The 26,269-nt window shown below is 39.9% G+C and overlaps 1 protein-coding gene across 4 annotated transcripts in view; it reads left to right on the plus strand.

Moving 5' to 3' along the window:
* The window catches only part of LOC149081227 (aldehyde dehydrogenase family 3 member B2-like), a 39,367-nt gene extending 13,165 nt beyond the window's left edge, over positions 1 to 26,202 (plus strand). For 2 of the 4 annotated variants that reach the window (XM_089238058.1, XM_089238056.1), the window contains exons 3-13: positions 8,432 to 8,575; positions 10,444 to 10,539; positions 11,656 to 11,877; positions 13,083 to 13,246; positions 15,963 to 16,193; positions 18,309 to 18,435; positions 19,927 to 19,997; positions 21,488 to 21,603; positions 23,111 to 23,246; positions 23,409 to 23,563; positions 25,857 to 26,202. In XM_089238058.1, coding sequence (XP_089094184.1) covers positions 8,432 to 8,575; positions 10,444 to 10,539; positions 11,656 to 11,877; positions 13,083 to 13,246; positions 15,963 to 16,193; positions 18,309 to 18,435; positions 19,927 to 19,997; positions 21,488 to 21,603; positions 23,111 to 23,246; positions 23,409 to 23,563; positions 25,857 to 25,927 — 1,533 coding nt within the window. In that variant the 3' untranslated portion in view covers positions 25,928 to 26,202. Of the gene's footprint in view, positions 1 to 6,067; positions 6,125 to 8,431; positions 8,576 to 10,443; positions 10,540 to 11,655; positions 11,878 to 13,082; positions 13,247 to 15,962; positions 16,194 to 18,308; positions 18,436 to 19,926; positions 19,998 to 21,487; positions 21,604 to 23,110; positions 23,247 to 23,408; positions 23,564 to 25,856 lie in introns of those variants that run through there. The other 2 variants (XM_089238060.1, XM_089238059.1) reach the window with 2 other exon arrangements.
* Positions 26,203 to 26,269: the final 67 nt, after the last annotated feature.

Genomic DNA, 26,269 nt, shown 5'->3' on the forward strand with positions numbered 1-26,269 from the left:
CGTGGAAAAAGTTGAAATGACGGCCCTGGGGGGTGGGGGGCTATGATGCTGTTGAAACGACTCTAGGCTCACATTATGGAAACTGAACAAAATCTCGATCCAAAAACTGATAACGTGAGTTCTTGTTCGCAATTAACTTAGTTTCCCTGTTTTTGTGGCACCCTCAGTGCCGCAATTAAAAAGGAAAATTTACTTTGTCCCTTGGGGGGGAGAATCTACATCTATTTTGGCAACCCCTTCCTGGAATTTTAAACGGAAAAAGAGTAAAATCTGTGCCCTTCTCTCAGCGCAGGGCCGTAACTGAAGGGGTGGGGGGGGGGCAACTGTCACGGGCGGCAAAATTTAGGGGAGCGGCAGTTTCAAGTGGGAACAAAAGAACACCATTACAAAATTATCGAATTTTAAAGCGGTGGGGGGCAGCAAAAATCCTAGTTATATACGGCCCTGCCTCAGTGGGTCCAGCGCTAGCACCATACCCCAACCCCCCCCCCCCCTCCCTTGATTGTGGGGCCCTGTCAACTTTTTGATAAAAAAATCTTCAACTACACAATAAAGTGTTCTTAAAATTTTGGTATTTTCTACTGGATGGTTGATGCTGGGGTGGGGGAGGGGACCGTATGAGTGAGTGAATGACCTTATAAGTTGGTGTGGGGGATCCTTATGAGTGACCGTATGAGTGAGTGAATGACCATATAAGTTGGTGTGGGGGATCCTTATGAGTGACCGTATGAGTGAGTGAATGACCATATAAGTGGGTTTGGGGATCCTTATGAGGGGTCTAGGTCAATTCGTCGCGCTAAACTTGTCGCGGGACAATTCGTCGCGCTAAACTTGTCGCGGGACAATTCGTCGCATTCAATTTGTCGCAGGCTCATTTCGTCGCGGTACAAATTTTTCGCAGGCTTATTTCGTCGCGGTACAAATTTGTCGCAGGCTCATTTCGTCGCGGTACAAATTTGTCGCAGGCTCATTTCATCGCGGTACAAATTTGTCGCAGGCTCATTTCGTCGCGGTACAAATTTGTCGCAGGCTCATTTCGTCGCGGTACAAATTTGTCGCAGGCTCATTTCGTCGCGGTACAAATTTTTCGCAGGCTCATTTCATCGTGACAAATTTGAATCGCTTTAAAATTCATATGTTTGTTGTGATCTTATAAATAGGGTAGTTGCTTTAGCCGTAAAAAATGGAACTAATTTTTTTTCTCATTTATTGGAAATGTTCCCCCTTCCCATCTGTTTTAATTTTTAACAAATGAAGGAAGTGAGGGATGTTGAAGAGCTCACCCAAATAAAAAATTGAGATCAAATAAATTTTTAAATTTTAATTTCCACCGTATAAGTCGCATTTCCCACTTTTTGTCGGGATTTGAGTCCTTGAGTACGGGTTTGAGTCCCTTATAAACGGAATGAATGGCGGTTTTCAGCCCCCCCCCTATTCAATGTCTCCTTCATGTCGGCACCTTTGACTCTTTGACTGGCCAAGGATGCCAGAAGTGTTTGAAACTTGTGGGTTCTTGTCTTGATCTTGAAGTAGGAAGTTTTGGTTTCTGAATCATTTCTCTGGGTGCTCATACCCATTCCATAAAGTACCCTGGGTACCATCAGCATCTCTGTCTCTGACACCACTGCAAATGTCAATCGATTTTTGATATTTTTTTTTCAACTCTAAAGTAACAACTCTCGAGTGAAAAGAATGAAATCAGACTTTCAATTAGCCCATTGTATGTAACTTCGTGTACATGACACTCGAAATTAAAATTAATCGTTAAAGATAGGCTCACTGTAATTTGGGGAATATCATACAAACCGAAATTTTTCCACATGATATTGAAATTTTACCACAGCAAAAATCAATTATTTAACATTTCAAAGTTTTATAACCGAATTTTCAAATATAATTCAACTTTTATTTGCAGTTAAATTTTTAAATGTAATTGAGAGATATTGTAATTTCGATGACCTTTCTGCATTGACAAAAATTAATTATTTTCAGTTAACTGCGTGTACACTTTTGTTCATGTTTTTATTTCACGTGTAAGACAAAAACCTACATACAAGCTCGCGTGGAACATGTACAGTGAAGAATCGACGGTTCGACGAATTGATTCTGCGCTGTAATATATAAATTGACGTCACGACGAATTGACACGGCGGCAAACTTGTTCAGCTACGAATTGGAGCTGCGACGAATTTGTATCGCGACGAATTGACACTGCGACAAATTTGTACCGCGACAAATTGAGGCGCGACGAGTTCAGCGCGACGAGTTGAGTGCGACAAATTGACCGGATAACTAAAAACGGGTGAATTACCCTTGTTTTGATATTGTTTGTTCCGTTCTTTGCAAAAGTGATAACAATACCCAAATGATAACATTATCCGTGATTTTAATAAGCGGCGTCGACTGACTGTACCGTATTTTAAGCAGAGACTGGACTCGACATAGGATCGCATCAGGAAACAACGGCACTTCATTGCTGCAACGGCCCCTTGCTATAATAGAAAGGACCCTGTGAATGGCAGGACTCTCGTAAGCAAAGGTACAAACATCCTCATTGCGGGGGGAGGCGTTACAAAGTACGCGTACTTACCTCACCAATGAAGTGCGGAAAAAAAAAAACCTCTGGACCGCAGAGGGTTAAACATTTACCCCTGGGCTTTGTATTCACCTCGTATTCACGGGCCGCATGCCCGATATAAAGTGACCAGAATTTAATGAAAAGTAAGAACATATTAAAATCCAGTCAATGACACGTAGAAGCGATAAATTTTATGCGAGTTGTAAAAATATTTTGGCGAAAAAAGGGTTAATAGCAGAAAAAAAGAAAAAGAAGCGATTCTCTTATAATGACACAACCTATTATCACCGCACAAGAACCAACCGAATTGTCAATAAACAAATAAAATATACGGGAAAAAAAACAGGAACACACATTGAGGAAAGAAAATAATAATAATAATGAGAAAGAAGTGAATATTTTTGTTCTCGTGTGAGAAAGTTCCGTGTTCAAATTGGGAAAGGATCTTCCGTTCAAGAGGAAATACCGCCAAGTGAATGGTCCGTTTCTTTTCTGTATGAATGAATGAATGAATGAATGACCCTCTTTTTTTTTTAATTTTCTCATCCTTTTACTTGGAAATTAGGGTCATGAGGAAGAAATAGGCCCTGCATCACCAAGAAGTAGCCACTCTCGGTGTGGAGATATTCAATCTCGCATTGGAATTATGTCGTAACTTTCATTTGTTTTGTGTGGATGCCCCCCACCCCCTCAACCTCTCCATCTTATACTGCATGTAAGTTTCTGTTCGCGAAAACAAGATCAAATTTGAATTGGCTCTATCTCTTATTTGTAAATTCAGGCCCTGCTGAAGTTTAGCCTGACCCGTTTTTATTTATTTATTATTGTTTGTGTATCGCAGAGGCCCGAAGCACATAGTCACCTTTTTTTTTTTTTTTTGCACGTGCCGCGACACGTGATTTAGTTGACTGAAAGTTTTGACCTGCATTTTTTTTTTTTTTTTTCATTTTATCGTTTGATCGGTTTCTTTCCATGTTATATTCGGAGATTTGTGAATAAAATGTGTTGCGTGTGTAGGTGGTCGTACAATAGTTTTGGGGCCGTTCAAGTATTACGTAAGCACGTTTTTAGCCATTTTGACCCCCCTCCTCTTGTCAGCAAAAGTCAGCCAAACTCTGACCCCCTCCCTCCCCCCTTGTCAGCAAAATTTCGTCATCAGCTCTGCCCCTCTGAATCCTAACACATATTGGTGGGATCAGAGACGTACACAGGGGTGGCTCATGCCCCCTTCCCCTACGATCAAAAATTTATTTTTTTAATGCAAAAGAAATATTTTTTTTTTAATTGAAATTTCGGAAGAAAATACCTTCTTATGTTGCTATTATAATAAATTTCTGTTAATTTCAATGTTATTTGAAGGCTATGAAATTTATCTTTTAATAAATTCATTGCGACCCACCTTCTAAGCTATATAATGGTAAATCGCATTAAGGCCTTTGGCCCGCGGATCAAATATGGCCCTGGGGGATATCTGATGAGTGGCACATTTTCAGATCACTCAAATGACCCGGGACAGTTCAAGCACACTTAGGGCCGAATTCACCGACATGGTTTAAACTGTAGTCACAATTTTTGGATGAGAGATCGACATAGATTGGTTAAAAACCTGAATTTAACCAATCCGTGTCGATCTCTTATCAAAATATTGTGACTATAGTTTAAACCATGTCGGTGAATACCGCCCTTAAGCGATCCGTGGCACATTTAGAGATCCCTTGAGAGACGTGGCACAATTCTTCGCGTTCTCTCAATCAAAGGTTGAGAACCACTGCTGTACAATATCTGTATGCATGGTCACTTCCACAGGTGGGGGGGGGGGGATGTTGCTTACTTTGGGAAACAACCGGGTTAAACCCAGAGATTCTTAAACGGGAGTCCAATCAACCACCAAACCAAACATAGCCAAACATAAACCCTGCTCTCCCTTGCGGGATATAAGCAGATTACTTTGCGGTTGAGCCATGCTGGAAAAACAGTCCGGTATCCAGACCCAGTGGGCATTTCAAGAGCCGCAGGATCCCACCCCGCAGTGGACCCCCGCCGTTTTATGACAACGACATAAAGAATAGGCATATTCAGTTGACATAATATGAAAAGAAAAGATAACTATTTAAAAAATAATGATAAATATGATATATATATGGAGTCCAATGAACCAACCAGTGAACGATCACAACCCCGGCGGATCATTAACCGTATGTCCACGGATTCTTGGAGGTCTTTGAGAACATTTCAAGGTTTCCGTGAGTTCGTGTAAGAAAACAATTGGGTGGGTTGAATTTAGTGGTGTAAGACACATTTTCAACAATTGTGACTTGTCCAGAAAACTGTGCCATACGTCACTCAAGGGATCTCTAAATGTGGCGCGGAAAGTGTTCTTAAGTGTTCTGTGGGAACTGTGCCGGGGGAGGGGGGGGGGGGTCACAGGACCACGGGTCACTTAAGCGATGTGTAAATGTGTGTGTACGCCGCTTAGTTCATTTTTACAAAATTAGGTTTGAGGTGGCTGGTCACATCAGATGGCCACGTGGCCCTCGGATCACGAGTTCAGCATATATGGCTTAGATTAGTGCTTCTCAACCGCCGGGCTTTGACACATAGGCGGAGATGGACTTGGAAGTCTGGTAGGGGCACGATGATGATACGCATGTACATTAGATCTGTCGACTCCACCTTTGATGCTGTTCTCCCCCCCCCCCCCCCCGTATCTCCGCCCATGCTCTGACATCAGTCTAACCGGGCCGTGAACTGTTCGCAGTTTCATTTTTACCCATTTATTATACATTAGTGGTGTGTATGACATGGCTTCCACTCACAAAAAACGAAACCAACCGCCGAGCCGTGGGCTTTTCTAAAGGTTGAGAGTCACTGGCGTAGGTTGTGGGTCACAATGAATTTCTTCAAGAGGAAATTTTTTGAGTTCTTCCTCCGAAACAATTTTAGTAAAACCTTCGTTTCCTCAAAATTCAGATTGACTTACACCACTGTAACATTAACCCGTCCAATTAACTCATTGCTTTTTAATTGCTATACACCGAATGCAAAGAGGTCCGTAATCTTCATTTCACTGGAACACATAAAAGGGTACGAACTCGTGGGTTTTTAACCGATCGGAAAGAAAAACTCGCTACTCCCAGTTTTCTCTCGGCTCACAACGAGTTCTTCAATACACAATTTTGTTTCAGCTGCAACGAGTTGTATTTTCATGAGAAGGAAAAGCCATATGCGGAAAAAAAGAACTTTTTTGCTTTTTTAAATAAATCGAATGACTCTTTAGGACGACCTTGACTGATTCATAGTCGCCAATCGTTTCTATATTGGATCATAACAGAGGAAGAAAAATATAGGCATGAAACGCAAAAGTATAAAAATTTTTCGTCATAAAATTTGGAGTTTTTTGGAATTTTATCAAAACAAAATTGAAACTGTCACGGAAATTATTATTTTTTAAAGGTTCTCTAATTGGAAGAAGCAAACAACTCTTAGTCTCTCAGAGTCAAATGTTTGTAAACATTGAAAGCGTCCTTCAAAGATGTAGCATATAAAGTAAGATTGGTTTACTATCGCAGTGTTTCTTGACCGTGGCCCCTTGTGGACCCCTCCAGTCTCATCTGCATCGAAACCCTTCGCGCTTATCGGGAATAGCTGTAGTATAATCCAGAGGTGGCGATTTTTGGCTCCAAATGCATCCACAACCCGGCGAGAAGTCGCCTAAACCGTAACTGACGCTACGGATGCCGAAAAAAAATCCTTAACACATCACTAAAAAGGGATGACACTGTGGCTGTTAAAAAAAAATGACATTCTAGACAAGTTTCCCAACCTTTTCTGTCCCCCATCACCTCCTTCGTTAAAAATGTTTTTCTTCCCCCATCGCCCCCCAATGCAATCTAACCCATAGGATCCTATGTTGAACCCATAGCTTCTACCGCCCCCTGGAACATTCCATCGCCCCCCAAGGGGCATTAACACCCACGTTGGGAATCACTCTTCTGGACCAGTGGTCGGCAAACTCATTAGTCAACAGAGCCAAAAGCAACTGTACAACGATTGAAATTTCTTTTGAGAGCCAAATTTTTAAAATTAAACTATATAGGCAGGTGCTTTGTTATTAGTTAATTAAGGTACTCAGCTGGATTTTGCTAAAAACATTCTCGATCTGATTGTGAGGTACGTTCGTTGAGGTCGACCCCTTCCAATCCTCTTGTATTCTTGTTTCGTCTATCCCAGAGCACCTAAGGGAAAAAAGCCTCGTTTTCGACTCTATCCCGAACTTCCCAGTTTTGACCCAAAATCCAGTTTTGATTGGTCGTGGAAGTGTCACGTGACATCAGCGTTAAGCTTTCACTCTTTTTTTTTTTCGGCAAAAACCTGTGAAAAAGATGACTTACTTGGGAGGAAAAGGAGTGAAAACAAAATGGCCAAAATGCATGTCTAAATATGATTTTGCAAAAATTATGTTTAGACACGTGAATGTACCACGTGGGCCCACAAGAACCACATTCAAGGGGTCAAAGAGCCGCATGCGAGCCACGGTTTGCCGACCACTGCTCTAGACCATATAGGGGATGGAGATGAAAAAATATTACACTCTAGACTGGATACGGGACTGAACATAATAAAAACCAGGACTTGCATAACAATCAGCGCCACCTTCACAGAAAGTACGGCAACCCAGCACCAATAGAAAAAAAATCGCCAAACTTTCAATAAGGAAATTAAAAAAATCACCAAGGGAATCTCTAGATTATATGATAAACTTTACTCAGGTTAGGTTTACAACATGACACCAGGGGTTCTTATCCTGTGGGTCAGTTTCTGAGGTAGGTCGTTTAAATCCACTAACATCCAGGGATTCTTGAGCTATGGGTCACAAACCAAACTTGAACCGCAAGGGATTCTTCGCCGCAAGGGCGGCACTGATCCACTTACAGCCAAGGGTTTTAAGCAGTGAGTCATGACCCAAATTTTTATTTGCAGGGGCTTTCGATATTTGCCACACAAATCCATTTGCAGCCAAGGATTCTTGAGTTATAGGTCATGGCCCAAATTTACTTCGCAGGGGCTTTCAAGATGGATCGCACAATTCTTCTTAAAGCCATGAATTCTTCAGCTATGGGTGTATTCGCAGGGACTTCCTAGATAAGTCATATAAATTCACTTAGTTCTCTTATAAAAGTTAGTTAGTTCACTTAGTTCTCTTATTGTGCCGCTGGTTTAACTAGTTTTGAAAACCAAACAGTTCCCACGGGTCGCGAAGCTGATCTTGTTGGTTTTGTGTCACGAAAAAGGTTAAGAACCACTGACATACATACATTTTCCAGTATGGTGCAGGTCTTCTTCGATCCCACCTTCTTATATCTTTTCATCGAGACAGCGCGACGGCCATGATCTGGTTAGGTGGAGGACTCCTAGACTGAAGGTAAGTGAGTTGCTTCTGTCTTGAGAGGGCTGTATGCTGGACCATCTAGACATCGTGGGGCTCTCCGTGATGCTCTGCGTGCTCCCGTACTTATCTAAAAGTCACAGCTTACATGTTTACAAACTTAGAAAAATCATCATCACTCTGTGGCTCTCCGTAATTACCTGTCATGGCTTCCCTTAGGTTTATTTTTTTCCCCTTTGGGGGGGGCAGGTGGGTCTGATGTTCTGGGTATTGTGGCTATTTCATTGACACTGGGTTCCCGTACAAAGGGTCTGTGGAACACAAAAAGTTAAGAATCCCCTATTCTAAGCAACAAACTTGTGTTATTTGAATGTCGTTGCTCGCCTGCTGACCATAAATGATCGCCCCCATTTTGGATGTTTAATGAGCACATATTTGCTGATTGTCATTCATTATCCATTCTGCAGGTTATATCAACGGCTCGAAACGCTTTCAACAGGAATATTACCAAGTCATTAGATTTCCGAGTCGATCAGCTGAATGCCTTGTATCGCCTTCTTGACGAGAACAGCGATGATTTCATCGATGCCTTGCGCAGTGACATGAGGAAAGTGAGTTTTGATAGATTTTTGTTACCTACTGAATTTGAATATCCTGTTACATTCTTGGACTAACAAAATATTTATTCACCAGTACTTGTGTGTGTATGAAAATTAATTAGCATGGGCACACTGAATCATCTTGGATACCAAGAAACTCGGTCAGTAGCCACAAATCCCCGAAAATGTAAAATAACAACAGCCGGCCAATCACAGGTAAATTTATCTCGCCAGATGTCAGCTTTTGTACATACATATCCAGAACTATTACAGTCGAATCTCGTTTTAACGAATACCATTATAGCGAAAATCTCGTTTTAACGAATACCATTATAGCAAAAATCTCGTTTTAGCGAACACTTTTTAATCCCTAAAATAAGTTTACATAAGGAACAATGCTAGGTAACCTGGAATTCCTTTATAACGAAATTTCGTTTTAACAAAATGATTCCTCCGGTCTCTTGGTGTTCGTTATAACAGGATTCGACTGTACATTCAAAAATTTCCATTGATTACAGGGAGAATGGATACTGGTAGAATCTGTTTCTTTTGTGTTTTCTTCAAAATAAATACCTTATGCAATTATGAATTTTTGCCATAGCTTTGTCACACCCCTTCAGTGACTTTGTCGCTGCACTTCTTTGAAACCTGAAAATCATTCTCCCTTAAACAGTCTTTATCCAAGGAGAAAGGAAAAAGTTACGTGGGCAAGATCGGGAGAAATTAGCTGGTTGTAGAAGTATTGAAATGTGAATATACTAGGGAAAAACAACATGTGTAGACCCAAAATTGGAAAAAGAAACCACGACTAGATGCGTTTTAGAACTGTGTGAAGCTCTTTCATCAGATGTTGACCAAACCAGCACACCACCCTTCTCAAAAACTCTGTCACCACACACACAGTTTCTACAATAATTATTTTTCGACATCAATATCACGTTCTCGTTTGTGATTGGTTCCACCTTTTTTCTTTTTCTTCCTCTTCTTTTTTCTCTTGTCGCCAGTCATTTCTATTTGACTCTTTGTCTGAACTGCAAGTAACTCCCACTATAAAGAGTATTTTCGCTATCTCCCAATTCTTTTCTTTGCTTTTGATGAAGGAATGTGTCTAGCCATGGTTCCTTTTTTGGGTCTACGCATGTTTTTTTCCCTAGTATATTATCTCCCGAAAAGGTAATTCATTTCTGTCGAAATGTGATTGTTTTGACAGGTAATCTGACACCAGGGGACCTGTGAGCCAGTGCATTATTATGATGGAGCACTAGCGACTTGGCCTTCCAAAGGTCTCGTTGCTTGCATCTCACAGAATCCTTCAGATGTTTAAGGACTTGCACATCCATCTTGATATTAGATTACCTGTCGAAACATCACATTCAGCTGCTTCCACAGCTTATTCCCCTGATCTTGCCCTGTGTGACTTTTTATGTGCAAAAATACATAATTTCATAGGGTAGTTATCATTCTTCCATCATAAAATAAGTCTCGGAACTTTTCTTGAATGTAGTAGTGGAATTCCACCTGAGCCATTTCTTAAATTTGTCAAGCCAATCTTGGCCTGTCAGGATCGATTTGCTAACACCCAGTCTTTATTGAAGAGCATCGCTTTGTGCCTTCTCACACAAAATGACACCAAATATAAGAATTCCTTGGGCACATTAATATTTTCCAAACAAAGCAATAACTGCTTAATCAATCTAATCGATAAATACAGTAGTATCCTGATTAGCAGCGCTTCAAGTGTATTTCTTGTGATTCTTCAATTATATTCTGGATCAAAGGGTTTTGGTGGTGGCTTACTTATTGTCTGGAATATATTTCGCTAAGCGTTAAAATTAATTTTGTTTTCTTCCATTGTTATTTTACATGGTTATCATTTTCAGCCTTTGACTGAAGCCCTGCTGGCAGAGGTAGAAACAGGGAAAAACTATATCAAAGCAATGGTTCATGAACTGCACAAATGGATACAACCAGAGCCTGTGAGTAAAACCTGTTGTGGTTTTTTATATTTCCATTACGCTTTCGGTATCCATAAAAATAGCTTTGAAACCCCAACCTTAATTCACGACAGTGTGACTTCGTAGCTGCAGTGTCTTCGGAATATCTACTCTATTCCTAAGAGCCCCTGAAAAATTCTTATATCTTCCAAATAATGGCTTTGATTCCAGAAATCCTCAATTTTAGGGGAAATATTATCTTCAAAGAGTTTACCCTAAAAAAAGTCTCGTACCTCTGTTTTTTTCTTCTTCCCAAAATGATGTCATGTTTGTGAAGTAAATTGTTGCAATTGCACCAAATCCACAAAGAAACATTTCATTGGTGGGAGGAGACTAAATCCACCCAACACTCAGCATCGGTTCGGCTTCTTGACAGTCAAATTGGCGTGATGAGTTGTGTATCGGATGACTTAATGTCCAAATCTGTTCTGTCCCAGTTCAGATAATGATATTTTGTGGACATGATCTGAATTTTAGTTAATTATTAATATAGTAACTATTAATATATAACTAAGAACTATTTAATCTACTGTTAGATGATGGTTGGGCCTATTGCTGATGCCACATTTTTTCAATGGGGGGAACCTCTAATTTGTTTTCAAAGTATTAAGAGATGGTATTTTTTTGGCCCAAAATATTTCTCAGTATATTTCAGGCCAAAAAAATACCATCTCTTAATACAAAAAGCCAACTGGGGTGAAAATTGCTGCAGTTAGGGAGGCTGCCATGTCTCCACTCAGCGCTTCACGCTACTACTAATGCAATGTATAAGGAATTGAAATGTGTGTCTCTGGTGTATTGGTTAGCACACTTGCCCGGTATGTAAGGGGGACCAGGGTTTGATTCCCGCAGGAGACAAATCACTTTTCATTCCAAATATTAGTTTCGGCGTAACAGCCAGAAAATTTTTTCAAAGATCCCTTCGATATTTGCGGTTTTTGTACAGAATTTAGATTGGCATAAAAATCGCCCTAATTATCATTCTTGTAAGTTGGCAGCTATGTCACGTGCAATAAAATTTTATTTGCGTATACTGAGCTTTTCAGATTTGTATTTCTACAATTGACAAACCTGTTTATATTTTGTGCTTTCTTCCAGACAGAGACAAACATAGTGTTCATCTTGGACAAAGCTTTCATTTTCCCCGAGCCCTATGGAGTTGTTCTGATCATAGGAGCATGGAACTTTCCTCTCATGCTTGTCGTCAGTCCACTGATGGGTGCGATTGCGGCAGGCAACTGTGCTATCCTCAAACCATCTGAGAAATCGCCGGCTATAGCAAAGCTTTTGTCGCTGTTAGTTCCAAAATACATGCATCCGGTAAGTGAGTTGTCCCAGCTTTTCTCAATCTGAAATGTATGTGTGAAGTGTGCTTTACACATGTGTTTGCCTGCGCAGGTATACCTAAACAGTCAGGTGCATCCACACCATTCAGGTGTGGCCTATACAGGCATGCTTGAACAACTTGGTTCATCCACATCCTTCAGGTATACTTGTACAGGTATACTTGAACTGTTAGTGCATCCACATCATTGAGGTATACATAATGTTCAACTCATCCACCTCATTCAGGTATATACCTGTGCAAGCATACCCGAACAGTTTTGTTGCATGCACACTATTCAGGTATGCGTGTACAAGCATACCTAAAGTTCAGTGCTTCCAGGGCCGGGGCCGCAACTGGGGAAGCAGGCAGTTGTGGTGTCCCCAGGTGCTGGACCAGAGGGGATACAAATTTCACCCTTTTAACCTCCTTCAACATTACAAGGGGCGCCAAAATGCTTGCTTGCTTGCTCCAGCTGACCAAGCATCTAGTTGCGACCCTGAGTGCTTCCACACCATTCAGGTGTACCTAAACAGCTTGGTGCATCCACACCCTATACCTATATAGATGTATTGAATGCTTAAGACATAGGGTGTGGGTAGTTCCATAGCCTAGTAACACAGTGATCTACATCAAATGAAGAAACCAATCTGTTCCGGTGAAAAAAACTTCCGATATGCCGAATTTCCCCCCTCCCCCCCCCCACACACACACATGCAGGCTTTCATAATTTGCTTTTTCTTCCCCGCTTAGCTTAAACGGCTCTCTATCACAATTGGTCTGAATATATACTGCTGTTGTTTTCCAGATTAGCTACTGTCTGTAGTGTTCATCTCCTGTTTCAGTTGAGACATGATTTTTTTCCTTTTAACGTTCACAAAGATGAGTGGTTTACCAGGGAAAGCAAAATCACTCTTCAGCTCAGTCAGCAAATCAACAACACAGACAGAAAACGGCAGGGATTTGGGTCAATCGCTAAAAAAGGAAGTTTAAATATGGGGGGCCCCTGTCGACAACTTTGCATCTCCCTTGAAGATGCCGGTCCATCAAGTGGATGAATCGTCTAAAAAACTTGATATTCTTAGCCAAACATTCAGAATAAATTTGTTTCGTTATTTTTGAGTTACTTCAAAAAATGGAGAAAGAAATTGTGTTTCGTTATATAAACTTGTTACTGATGTTGAATTTTGTCTATATATAGGATTGCTATCAAGTTGTCAATGGTGATGCGAATGAGACCAAACAGCTCTTAGAGGAAAGATTCGATTATATATTTTATACGGGTTCCCCTCATATTGGCCAAAAAGTCAGGGAAGCTGCAAATAAATACCTCACACCAGTTACTTTGGAACTTGGAGGCAAAAGGTGAGAACAACCGCTTTTTAAAAAGTATTTTTCTTATGAGTATTGGTGAGCTTGAGCAGGGGGTGATTAACTACTTGTGTTCCATAGACTCCTTTATCGATAATGTAAAAACAATAAGTAAATTGTTTTTATCCAAGCGCATGGTCCTCCCCCCCCCCTCAATGAAGCTGCTCCAAGCAAGGCGGTAACGAGAGGGGATGCAGATGGTCTGGTCTTCCCCTGTAATGTTAAAAAATGACTGATTTTCATGGGATAAATGTGGTTAAATGTATTGTTTCATCACTTTGGTCTTCTCCCCATCAAAATACTGGGCATTCCCTGAAATAGATTTCTGGCTATGGCCCGGGGCGGTTGCTCCCCCCACTCTAATTACTGCCCTTGTTAAAACACTGTTACTTCACTTTAAATGTATTTCTTGCTGTGGCATTTCTTCTATTTGATTTTCGCCCATGGCCCCCAGAATATTTTGGGGTTTTAAAAAGGGGGGGGGCATATGAGTCCTGGTTGAAACTGTCATTTTGGAGTAAGATGCGTTCAAAATTTTGAGTCTGTGGACTAGATATATGAGTTAGGATACGCATCCTCACAACATGACAAGTACAGCACTTGTGGGCCATGAATTTCCTTGGTACAAGTAACTTTACAAAAAACGTTACCATCACAATTTGTAACTTGAGGTATCAAATACAGTCAAACTTCCGAGTGGTGGCCGGAAATACCACCTCGAGTACAACGGCAGTAGTTGGCAGTTCTGGGTATGGAAATAATTTGCATAATTTACAAAATCCATGTTCAACTTTTCTTTCTTCATGAAATACATTTTAATACACTTCAGACTTGCTGTAACACTATTTCCCGCCAACGGTTTCTTTATATGCTAGAGCTTATAGCAAGAGATAGAGGGCTTTTTTAGATAGATGGCCAGATAGAGATATAGGCAGACGGGAAAAGTTATATGGTCCCTGCGGAGACCATGACTTTTCTTTCCAAGTTCACCTCATCATAAAATCCAGAAAATATCAGTTTCCTTGATTTCCAGCAAGGATTTTCAATCGCCAGTATTTACCATGATTATGATGATTACTCACGCACACATATTTTTCTTGTTCAAATACTGCCGCCCTGATCACAACGAAATACTTTCATATACTATGTACATATCATGTTCATCTCATGGCATGCAGGCCAAATGTGGCCCGTGACTTCAAACTCAATTTTTTTAAAAATGAACGAAGTGGCACATTTCCAGATCATTTAGATCAAGGGTACTCAACCTTTTTGAGAATGCTGGCTACTTCATTAGTTTGAAAACAGTGAGCCACTTAAATGATCTAGAAATATGTGCCGTGGGTTACTTAAGTGTGATCTGTCAATGAGCCACGAGTCACTTTAGTAATCTGTAAATGTGCTGGGGTCGCTTCAGCGATCTGGAAATGTGCAGTGAGCTGCTTAAGTGGTATTTAAATGTGCTGCAGCTCACTTAATTGATCTGGAAATGTACTGCAGTTCATTTAAGTGATCTGGTAATGTTCCTCTTAGTTCAAGTTCATTTTCACAAAATTAGGTTTGAGGTCGCAGTGCCATAGGTTCAGCATATATGATTTCGATGATAGAGGTGCAGTTCCACATCATTTAAGTGGCATGCTCTGCACTACCAGATCACTTTAGTGATCCACAGCATATTTTTCAAATCAGTGGAGTAACCCCCCACTCTCCTAAATGTTGAACACCCTTGGTATATAACGCCAACTGCAGTTGTAATGACACCTCGGTTAGAGGTGAAAATTTTCATGGAATCTTTGATGTCCTTATAACAGAGTTTGCATTGCAGTTACACTATATTTATTTCAATGAAATGCACGCTTTATTTCTCAAAATGAATATTTTTCCTGATGTTGCCACCGATTTTAATCTGCATTAAGATGGAAAAAATGTTTTATTTTAAAGAAAAAGTGAGTATTTGACTCGAGTAAATACAGCATTTTATTCCGTGTCTGGAGAATTCATGGACAAAAATTCGCCGACCAACACTTCATCGAATGGAAAAATTCATAGACAAGTTAGACATGAGTGGATGAACGAGTGAATAAACGATCAAGTGAGTGAATGAAGGAGGTCACTCACCAGGTCACCCAAAATGTCACTCACTATGTCATTTGATCACTCTCTCAGTACATTGGTCACTCAGTTACTCATTCTATCATCAACTCACTAGGTTGCTCACTCACTGTCTAGGTTGCTCACCATGTCATTCACTCACTGACCAGACCCTCACTGTCACACGCACTCTATCACCAGGTCACGCACTTACTCACTAGGTCACTCATTCTGTCACTTGCTCGCTCACTAAATCACTGTCTAACACTGGGTCGTTCACTATGACACTCACTCACTAGATCGCCCACTCATTCTTTAGGTCACTTGCTCTATCTCTAGGTTGCTCACTCAGTCACTGGCTCTCTCACCAACGCTAACCACTGTATCATTTACTCTTTCACTCATTCCTTGCTCACTGACTCGAACTGTTATCTGGGAATTCATAGTTGTAAATTTTCCACTGATGAATTGTTGGTCTATGAATTTTCCTAGTGGGGAATTGCATGGTGGTGAATTGTTGTAGGTGAATTTTCTATAAACCTTTTTATATTCTATGTGTCTATCATGAAATTACAATGGCTCGGCAAAAATCTATATTCGTGTTATCTTTTTCCTGCAGCCCTGTGTACATAGATGACAATGTTGATCTTGAACTCTCTTGCAAGCGCATAATCTGGGGGAAAATGCTCAACTTGGGCCAGACCTGCGTGGCTCCGGACTACGTCCTTTGCTCCAAAGAAATGGAAAATAAATTTATCAAAATGTCGAGGAAAATCATCTTTGATTTCTTCGGAGAAGATCCAAAACGTTCGCCGGATCTTGCAAGAATCGTGAACAAAGATCATTTCGAGTAGGTACATGTGAGTTCTGTTTTTCAATGCGTTAAAGTTTTTATTCTATAGTAGAGTCGTGATAAATAATTCGAGTCTCTAAACTTCAAGGTGCTGGAATTTTTCTAAACCTCTGGGTTTTTTTTTTGCCAAGCATGAGTTTTGTTTTATTTTACCCCATTTTTGTCATGAATGCGGGTAATTTCAGTGGGAAGGAAGTCTTGATTCCTAGATTGGGGCCTTCGGTGGATCCCCAGGTTTCACAGTGAAGTAGTAGCCTTCCACAGTGAAATTTATAGTGCAGAAAGAAAATTAATACCACCCTCCCCGCAGTCCTAGAGCCTCTGTCAGCCAGTCTTAACCAATCTATGGGTCTTGGCAGTTGTGTGATGAGTTAAGCCATTGAATTAAGGGTATAATAAGTAGAAGTAAGAATCCCCCTCCAACTCAGGAAGCCGTTTTTCTGACAATCTGAGTTTTCAGTAATCCACGATGGTCTTACTGTATCGTTCACATTAAATTATTGAGATTTCACTGTATTTCAGTGTTTGTCCAACAAGCTAAATGCGCATTTCCCAAATATATATGCAGGTTGTTCGGGCTATAGGTATCTAAAAGTAAGGACTCGTAGTGGGAAAGCCACCCACGATTGCTTATGTAATGCGAGTTCCATTAGAGGCTCCGCAGGTGTCCAAATGGCACTCAATCTCTTGCCGACCATTTACTAACGTCTGAGGTGTTATTAAAGTAACTGCTGCACAGAGAAACTGTCTCAAATCATGTTTCACATCTCACTTATTTTGTACGGGTGTTTTAACACTTGTCACTGATTTTAAATTTAGCTAGCCTAAGCATGCACGTAACCTTTTGTTGTGCCATCCACGTGCTCTACTAATAAACCATATATATACACACCTCATACTCATAAACATTCCTCTGAGGCAGGGCCAATTTTTCACATGGACAAATGGGGCCCGTGCCCAGGGCCCACAAATTTTTGGAGATGCCAATATTGGCATCTTTCGACATTTTAACTTTGCAGTTGTCGACAGGCAGTGCTAATGCTCTTCCTTTCATTTTTTGCCTGTATTGTGTGCTATGTGTGAATTTTAAATGTTGCAGGCCCGATTGCTGTCCGCAAAGACTTTTCTTTTTCTTAATGGTGGATCAACTCGCCTTTGTACTTTGAAGTTCAAAAATCGCACTTGTACAACTTCAGCAGATTGCCCTTATTGCTAGAATGGGGTTTGTTGGACCCTATCTTTTATAACATAGATTCGTTTGGGTCATGGGATCATCAGTGCGTCCATGGTGTCTGTTGGACCCGATGTCATAGCTGCCAAGTCTCCTGGATTTTCGAGAAGGCTCCCAAGTTTGGACTCGAAAATTTCTTGAATCTCCTGAATCTTGACCGGATTTGTAAAAAAAAATCTCTACTTTTAGGGGTAAAATTATTCCCAAAGAATTTACCTGGAAAAAAGACTCGCTTTCATATTTTATTCCCGAAATGATGTCACAGGCGTTATGTAAATTGTCGCCATTGCATCAAATCACAAAAAATATTTCATTTTCAGGGGAGGGGGGAAAGACAATTTTCCAACAGCCTGCGTCAGTTTGTCTTTTGACATCCGAAATTGACAAGATGACTTGTATCTGCTTTGACCATGTCCCGTTAAGTGTGTATGTCCAGTTTCAGGCCCAATCTCATTTTTTGTGAACCTTATTTGATTTGAGAGTAGTAATGACGTGTAATTTAACCTACTGGTTGATGGGCCATTTGGCATTAATCGACAATGGGTTTCATGTATTTGCAAAAGGGGAAAATCTCTACAATTTGCTTTTAATAATGAAAAATCCCTCTTATTAAGTTTTTAAATGGAATTTCGATTCACACGGAAACTCTCCCTGATTCTCATTCGCCATGCTCTGTCGAGTTAATAGATCAATCGTAGGTTTCTTAAAAAACTCTTGGTTATTATTGGTCCTCTTATATTGTTTGAGAACATTTTTTGTGAGGAAACATCAGCTCATTAGATGATGCTATAAATTTCAACTGTATGTCATGCACAGTTCATTTTTCATTCTAAGTGTGCTGCTACATAAATAAGTTTATTTAACATAATTATTATTTTTAGGCGAGTCAAAAAATACCTTGATTGCGGTAATATTGCTCTTGGTGGTTCTTTCGATGATAATGAAAGGTACATAGCACCAACCATTTTAACCGATGTCAAGCCCACCGATTCTGTTATGCAAGACGAGGTGATTATTATTATAATAACTTCATTTGTACATCAAGTTATGAATATATTGAAACCTATCGCTAATTCAAATTATGAGCAAAAAAGATTTATGTATTACATCTAATCCTCTTACACGTACTAGGGTAAGCAGTTTTCCAACTTTGAGGCACATATGCGAGCTGCTTTCCCATTTGAAAAAGTGTCTCCGCAGATAGCAGGCCACCATTGCACATAATATGAAAATTCAAGTGTTAAGCATTGCATTACTTAAAAATATCAAAGACAGATGACAGCACCAGTGTAACATGAAACAAGCTCTGACGTTTATAAATACGTTAGGAACACGTCTATACACAATTCGTTCCGCCAGGTAACAATTCGTTAGAGATTCTGCATAGGAATGTGTACAAGGTGCATGCACGGTCAAGTAGTAGTAGTAGTGATTCTAGAAAGCAGATAAGTATGCATAAACTTCTCGGTAAGGACTGGAAAATGTTCTACACCCAGAATCCTTTGCGTGATATTTAGCAAAGGTACCATTCCTTAAAATATAAATTTGATTTTGACACTAAATGATAATCTCATCTCTGCCAACTTAAAATGCTAATATTAAAGTACTCTCGCCTTGAGCATCTGATTACCCCACCAGGTCATTCCTCGTCGACATAGGCAGATTTGCGGTTCTCAGACCTTTTGTTAGGTTGCGAAAATTTTGCCTACTTTCTCCCAATTCTATTGACCTCTCATTCCTAGAATTTGCTGCCAATTTCAGTTTACCATCCTGGGCTGTTACCCACTTCCCCCCCCCCAATGAAGATGGTGTATATATATCATATATATATATATATATATATATATGTGTGTGTGTGTCTTTGAGCGTGTGTCTGTGTGTTTCACTACACGTACACACACATTCCAACATGTACCAATTCGTTAGATGTTCCGCAGAGGAGAAATATGGACACGGTGCATGTCTGGTTTAGTAGTAGTAGTTCCTAACTCTCTAGGTCATGCTTTTGGCCATTCATGTGCGAGAACAATCTTGGTCAATCTTTTGGTTGTTCACGGACCTAGTCCCCTGCTCCCTAGGCAGAGGCAAATTCATGGTTTTTTTTTTTTGCTCTTTCATTACACTCCAATTCTCTTGACCACTCATTTATCAAATTTGCTGCCCCAGGCTATAGCCTGCTTAGCTCCCCCCCAATGTAATTACATAGTTACACCTCTATTTGTGGGTCATATTTGACATTTTAATGAGGGCCACTGACTATAACTACAAAAGGCTCAGCAGACTAGGCTAAAAGTTTTGTTTCTTTTTGGACATACCTTTTTGTACTGCAAGCAATGTTACTTTTGTTATGTATATAAGAATTTTGTGTCGCGGTATCCCTGTACATTGAATCAATAAGTAAAATCAATTGTATTGCATCAATTGTAACAATCATTTGTATTCCAATCAGACGACTATATTCTTGCATATATTACATTTTTTCTTTTTCAATTTCGACAGATATTTGGTCCTGTCCTTCCTATTATAAATGTAAGTGGCGCAGATGAAGCGATAGAATTCATTAACAAAAAGTAGGTTTTTTTACATGCTGTTTGTTATTCGTACAAAATTTTTTGTATTGTAAGTTTCCAGAATTATTCTTTCATGTTGTATTAGCAGCTTAGCAGAACATAGATTCGATTATAGATCGCAGATGATAGTTTCATGATTTGAGTCAGTTCTGTTTGGGCTGGACGAAACTAAAATGAGCTGAGTCTCTGCATACTTTATTACAAGGAGAGAGAGACTGTTCACCCCCCCCTCCTTTTGGAGCTATATATAAGAGCGATATGCTAACCATATTTATCCAATGCCTCAATTCTCGTTCGTGGAGGTGATAACATGTCCCAAAATGACAATTTCCAAAATACGCTACCTTCAAACTGTGATTTATGGCAGGAGTCTTCAACCTTTCTCGAGTGGCAAGCACTGCCTATACCCATCATCAAATGAAGAGCTCACCTTATGGCAACTTTGACATTCATATACCTGAAATCTGCATTAATTGTAATCATTGAATGCAATTTTTACAGGGTGTTCAATTGAAGCATTGATTAAGTGCTCTGGAGCATGAAATCAGACACGTGTATTGATCACTCTTGATGCTTCAAAGAGCATCTTGGTGCTCGCGAGCAAAACGTTGAAGATGGCTGGTCTATGGGATGGAAAAAGTTCTAGGCCAGGGGTGTTAACCTTTTAGGAAAGTGTGAGCCATACCATTGATTTAAAAACGTGTTGCAAGCCACTTAGTTAAATGATCTCGAACAGTGTTGCGGGCTGCTTGAGTGATGTGCCACAGGTCACTCAAGTGATCCAGGAATGTGCTGGGGAAACTTAATTGATCTGGAACTATGCTGTAGAAGATCACTTGAGTGACCTAAAAATGTGCCATAAGCCACTGGAATGATTTGGAACTGTGCTCTGCTGATCACTTAAGTAATCTGTAAATGTACTACAGAAAGCTTCAATGATCTGGAACTGTGCCATGTGTCACTCAAGTGTACAGAAATATCTTGCAGGCCACACTTAAATAATGTGGAACTATGCCGCAGGTCACTTAAGTGATTTGAAATGCGCCACTCAGTTCATTTTTACAAAATTATGGTTGCAGTCGTGGGCTACATCAGATGACTATGAGGGCCACATTTGAGTCATGGGTTGAGCATGTAGGTCTTAGGGGCCACACTAAATACTCTTACAGCCCTCTTATAAATTCACTTATTGCACCCCTGGGCTCACTAATTTCAAAAAATTGAACAATTTAACATCAAGGAATATTTAGTTAGCATTTTTAATTTCGAAATGCAGCCATGAGTAGTAAAATTCGTCATGTTGCTGATTTTGGGTCTCGAAATATCTCTAGACTTTATTTACTTTTTCAAGCCATGAAATGACTGAGTTTACTCATCTTTAAAATGTTTTTGTTCGTTAAATCTCGCAATATTAACAGAAGAAATCTTATTAGTTTCCTTTCTTTTTTTAAATGAAAAATGTTTTCAAGTAATGTTTCTATCATCATCAGGGAGAAGCCTCTCACATTGTATCTATTTTCGACGGACAAAGATATCCAAAACAAATTCCTGACATCTACGTCTAGCGGTAGCATGTGTGTGAACGATACGATGGTGCAGTTGTCTGGTGAGTTTGTTTGTTTGCATGTTTTTCCCCTATCCTGTTGAAAAATTTCAGTTACGGTAACCGCAAAAATCCAGAAGGACAGAAATCCAGCAAGTATTTAAGTAATAGTAACAGAAATAAATAAAAATGTAATACAATTTTAGTCATAGTCAAGGGTTCATTTATGGTTTAGCCTCCTATGGACTACACAAATTTTGCGCCCTTCTCCCATTCTTCTTGACTTTTCTTTCCTCACATTCGCCACCCTTTTGCTATAACCCACTTGGCTTCCTTCCCCACTCCTGCAAGTACACATGTGTTAAATTCACTATTTTGGCCATTTACATGCTTGCACATACTCTAGGTCACTCACTAACCTGGTCCCTTGTTCTGTGGGTCACTCTTTTGGTCATTCACATGCTTGCTCATGTTCTGAGTCACGTTTTTTTGCTCACTCACATGCTTGCAAACTCTCTGGGTCACTCACTGACCCAATCCCTTGCTGTCTGGGCAGAAGGGGATTAATTGGGGGTTATACAAATTTTGGCACCCTTCTCCTATTCTGCTAATTTTCTTGGCCACTCATTCCTCTAATTTTCCGGCACTCTTATGGCAAATGAAAACACTATATATTTGCTTTCGATGTAGAGCTCGGAGAATCAGAATAAGAAATGGATTAGTAAGTTTGAATCATTTTTCATTGCAACTTTTATTGCAGGGGGAATTTCCCCCCTAAATGCACTGATTTTTGGGGGTCGGCCTATAAATGGGTTTTAAATTTATTGCAGTGTTGAAGTTAGGAGGGAGTTTGCTTATTCACGAGCATATACTAAAATTTAAAAAAAATTCTAACTTTCTAATTTAATTAAAATTTGCAGAACTGGGAGATTTCTTCAAAACAAAATGGGCAAATTCCATCAGGGACGGCTCGAGAAAAAATCTCAATTGTGTGTGACTTATTTTTTAGTGCCCCTTGACCCTATTTTTTTGGTCAACAAAGCTTGTTTCATGCCCTTTCAACTTTGATTTGGTGGGCATTCTAGAGCGGCCTCTCCACCCTTAATTCCATAGGGACCATTCAAGTATTATGCAAGCAGATTTTAAATCATTTTTGACCCCCCCCCCCCTGTCAGCAAAACACTAACCCCCCTTCCCCCCCCCCCCCCCCTTGTCAGCAAAATTTCGTCAGCAGCTTAGAATATTTCATATCTTCAAAAAGAGTGGTTGATGACGTAAGCAACCTTCAAACCCCCTCCCCCCTTGTCACCAAAAGTCAGCAAATTCGACAGCCCCCTCGATGCTGACGTAATACTTGAATGACCTCATACATACTGGACGTCTGGAAACCCTAAATGAGAGCACAATTGAAAAAAAATGAATGGGGCACATTCTTAAGATAGATCTGAATTACTTAATTGTAACCCCCCCCCCTTTCCCCTATTACCTGCTGTTTTAATGATGCTAGTAACTAATGCCATTTCTGTTTGAAATTCTATGTGGTTTTGATTTTTCGCCTTTTCAATTACAGTGGAATCCTTGCCGTTTGGTGGAGTCGGGAAAAGTGGTATGGGTAGATATTTTGGAAAATCTTCCTTCGATACGTTTTCAAACAGAAAATCTGTCCTTGTCAGGTCGTTGCATATTTTTGGGGAATATCTTGGCAAGTAAGTGTAAGAACATTGGTATCACATATTTGTTGTTTCAACAGAGAAAATTTTCTCTTGATTACTACAAAATGCGATCAAAAATTTTAGGAACGAGATATATGAATGCTTACATGTCTAGTAAATTGAATATTTTTCAAGCTTTTTTTTCTTGTGTAACAGGGCACGATATCCACCTTATACTCAATCAAAGACTAATTTTCTGAAGAAAGTGTTGGTGAGGCGGCCGAATCTCATTCCTCCGTTCTTTTCATACATACTTATGTTCTTGATTGGTATGATGGCTACGCTTTTCCTGCAAGAAATCTTCGCTGTAAGTACGTACCATTTTTCTGTTGTATTCTACATTAAGATAGGAGTTTGATGTTCTTAATGCGAGAAATCAAAAGCCTTTTGCCGGGAATTAAGTTCTAAAGTGATTATTGTTGTTATAGACAAGGCCATTTCAACTAGAAGCATTGAAAGTGTTTTAGACCTGTGGATGTTTGGCTTGAGCTTTACGTTGGAGATTTTTTATTTCTAAATTAATTTTGTGTCAACTCGGCGTTGTGCAGCAGACTATAGTGCTGAAGAGTACTCTCAGCCCACATGTACTGCCCAAGAGAATCCTATAATAGCCCTATATTTCGTAATCTAGATTCATCATCAATAGGATGATGTTATTTTAGATCCCTCCCCCCTTCCCGTCCAAGCTTCTAAAGCAGTATTTCCCAAAATGCACAATATTGTCCTGGGGGGGGGGGGGGGGTGATGGAATGGTCCTGGGGGTCAGTAGATGCTTTGGATTTAGTATAAGGACTATGTGTTTGTGTGAATTGTGGAGCAAAGAGGAAAAAGTTTTTGAAGAAGGGGTTGATGGACCCCAAAAAGTTTGGGAAACTATGTTCTAAAGCAGGCATCTTTAACATGTTGCTCGGGAGCACCACGTGCTCCCTGAATCACCCAGAGTCCTTAATGCTTGTGTCTGATTTCATCCTCACTCAACAATTCCAATTAAACACCTTTTACACATTGTATTCAAAAATTGAAATCCTGATTTCATGCATTCGTATGTCAAATTTGCTGTTGGGATGCTCTTCTTTTGATGATGAGCACAGGCAGTGCTCGCTTCTAGAAAAAGGTTGAAGACCTGTTCTCTAAAGCATACATGCTCAACCCATGGCCTGCGACCTCAAACCTAATTTTGTAAAAATGAACTAAGCAGTACATTCCCAGATCACTTAAGCAACCCGCAGTGCAGTTCCACATCACTTGAGTGTGACCTGGGGTATATTTGAAGATCACTCTTCCATATATATATTAAGTGGCCTGCTGCTCAGTTCCAGATCACTTAAACAGCGTACAGTGCAGTTCCACACATAGGTGTCTAAAGTGTTTTAGACCTGTGGGTGCTCGACTTGATTCTTTATGAGATTTTGATTTCTGAATTAATTCTGGAGGTGACCAGACTTGTGCTACAAAATACTGTGGGCACTCGAGCACCCATCGCACCCTAGCTCTGATGCCACTGGTTTCAACAGTATCACGGTATTGCAGGCCGCTATCCCTTACCTAGCTGGAAGTTACTGTAATTAGACATTTTTTGAATACTGTATATACTTGTGTATAAGTCAAGTAATTTCTCTCAAAATTTTGGGTGCAGGGGGAGGGCAAGGTTGGCTTACACAGGGCAATTCAGAATGCACAGGAAAACTTATAGGAGTGATGCACATTTAAGTTAGAAATTTTTTCCTATAATGTATGGTTGTAATACTTGTTAGACAGCTATCATTGAATGCATAAAGTGTCGTTTTTGCCACTTATTTTTCTTTCTGTTTATCATGGACTGCTAGAGTGATGGCTGGTTTCATGAATCAAAAAGGTGGACACACGTTTTTCGCCATGTGCTCATGGCAATAGGCCGGCATTATGTCTGGTTTGAAAGAAAGCCTATAGACATATCATCAGATCAATCGGACTGAATTCTTTTCCAAAATTTTGGGTAACATGCTAATAGCATATCAGTGACTACTCTTATCTCGATGCCCATCAGTCACGAGTGAGAAAAATTAAGTTTATACACTTACTCTTAGCACCCAAGCAGTATAACCATCTTAAGAGCATCACCCCCGCCCCCCCCCCCGGCTGTGTTTTTTTTTTCTCCGAAGCCCCTACTAAGGCTATAAATGCTGTCCTACCAGTTTACATGGGCACTCTCGAAAATGATAACTTTGGCTCATTTTCATGAGGCCCCTCTGCACTTCCCCGAGTGGACCCATGTGTTAAAACATGACTACTACTGCTGAACCACACATACACCTCGTCCATATTCCTCTGCGGAACTTCTAACGAATTGGTATGTGTTGTGAACCTAATTTAAAATTTGTTACTGTGTTGTGCTTGTTATGTGTGTAGCGTGCTACCATCTGCCATCAATTTTTCTAACTATGAGTGAAGTGTAATGATTGAATAATTGTACCGTTGTAGGCTTGTTGCTTTCTGTGGCAAGACGTTAAGACAAGACTGCCAAGCAGCCAGAATCCTTTTCTCCATCGTACTAATGGTGGCCATAAAAGTTTGATTTGTCCCATTCTCTAGTTTGTTTTCACGATATTATTTGTTATGTTTCAGCTGATGACCACTTTTCCTCGCCTGTGATGAATGTGACTGTTCAGCCAGTTCCGAGAGCCCTTCCTATTTAATTGATAACCGTACAGCTCTACTTTTTATTCCAGCGAGAAATGCTATTAGAAAGAAAGATGGAAAAAATGTGACATTTGCTTTTAAATTATGATACAGCATTGTGCGCTCATTGTACATATTATAATTATTTTCTTATTGTATATGATGGGAAATATTGGAAAATATTTGCGTGTGTTGAAACTTATACAATATTTTTTTGTTTAACATATCGAGTATATATGTATATGTTGTTATTTGTTAATAAAAATTCTCTTGTATTCCCTTCTCTGAAAAAGCATGATTTTGAATTATAATAGACTTTACCGTATTTACTTAATCCAGATTCAGAAGATAACGAGAAT

This window comes from Pholcus phalangioides, unplaced genomic scaffold (assembly GCF_987345545.1).
Source record: "Pholcus phalangioides strain wild (caught in Gottingen) unplaced genomic scaffold, Ppha-v1.0 ptg000010l_1, whole genome shotgun sequence".
NCBI lineage: Eukaryota > Metazoa > Arthropoda > Arachnida > Araneae > Pholcidae > Pholcus > Pholcus phalangioides.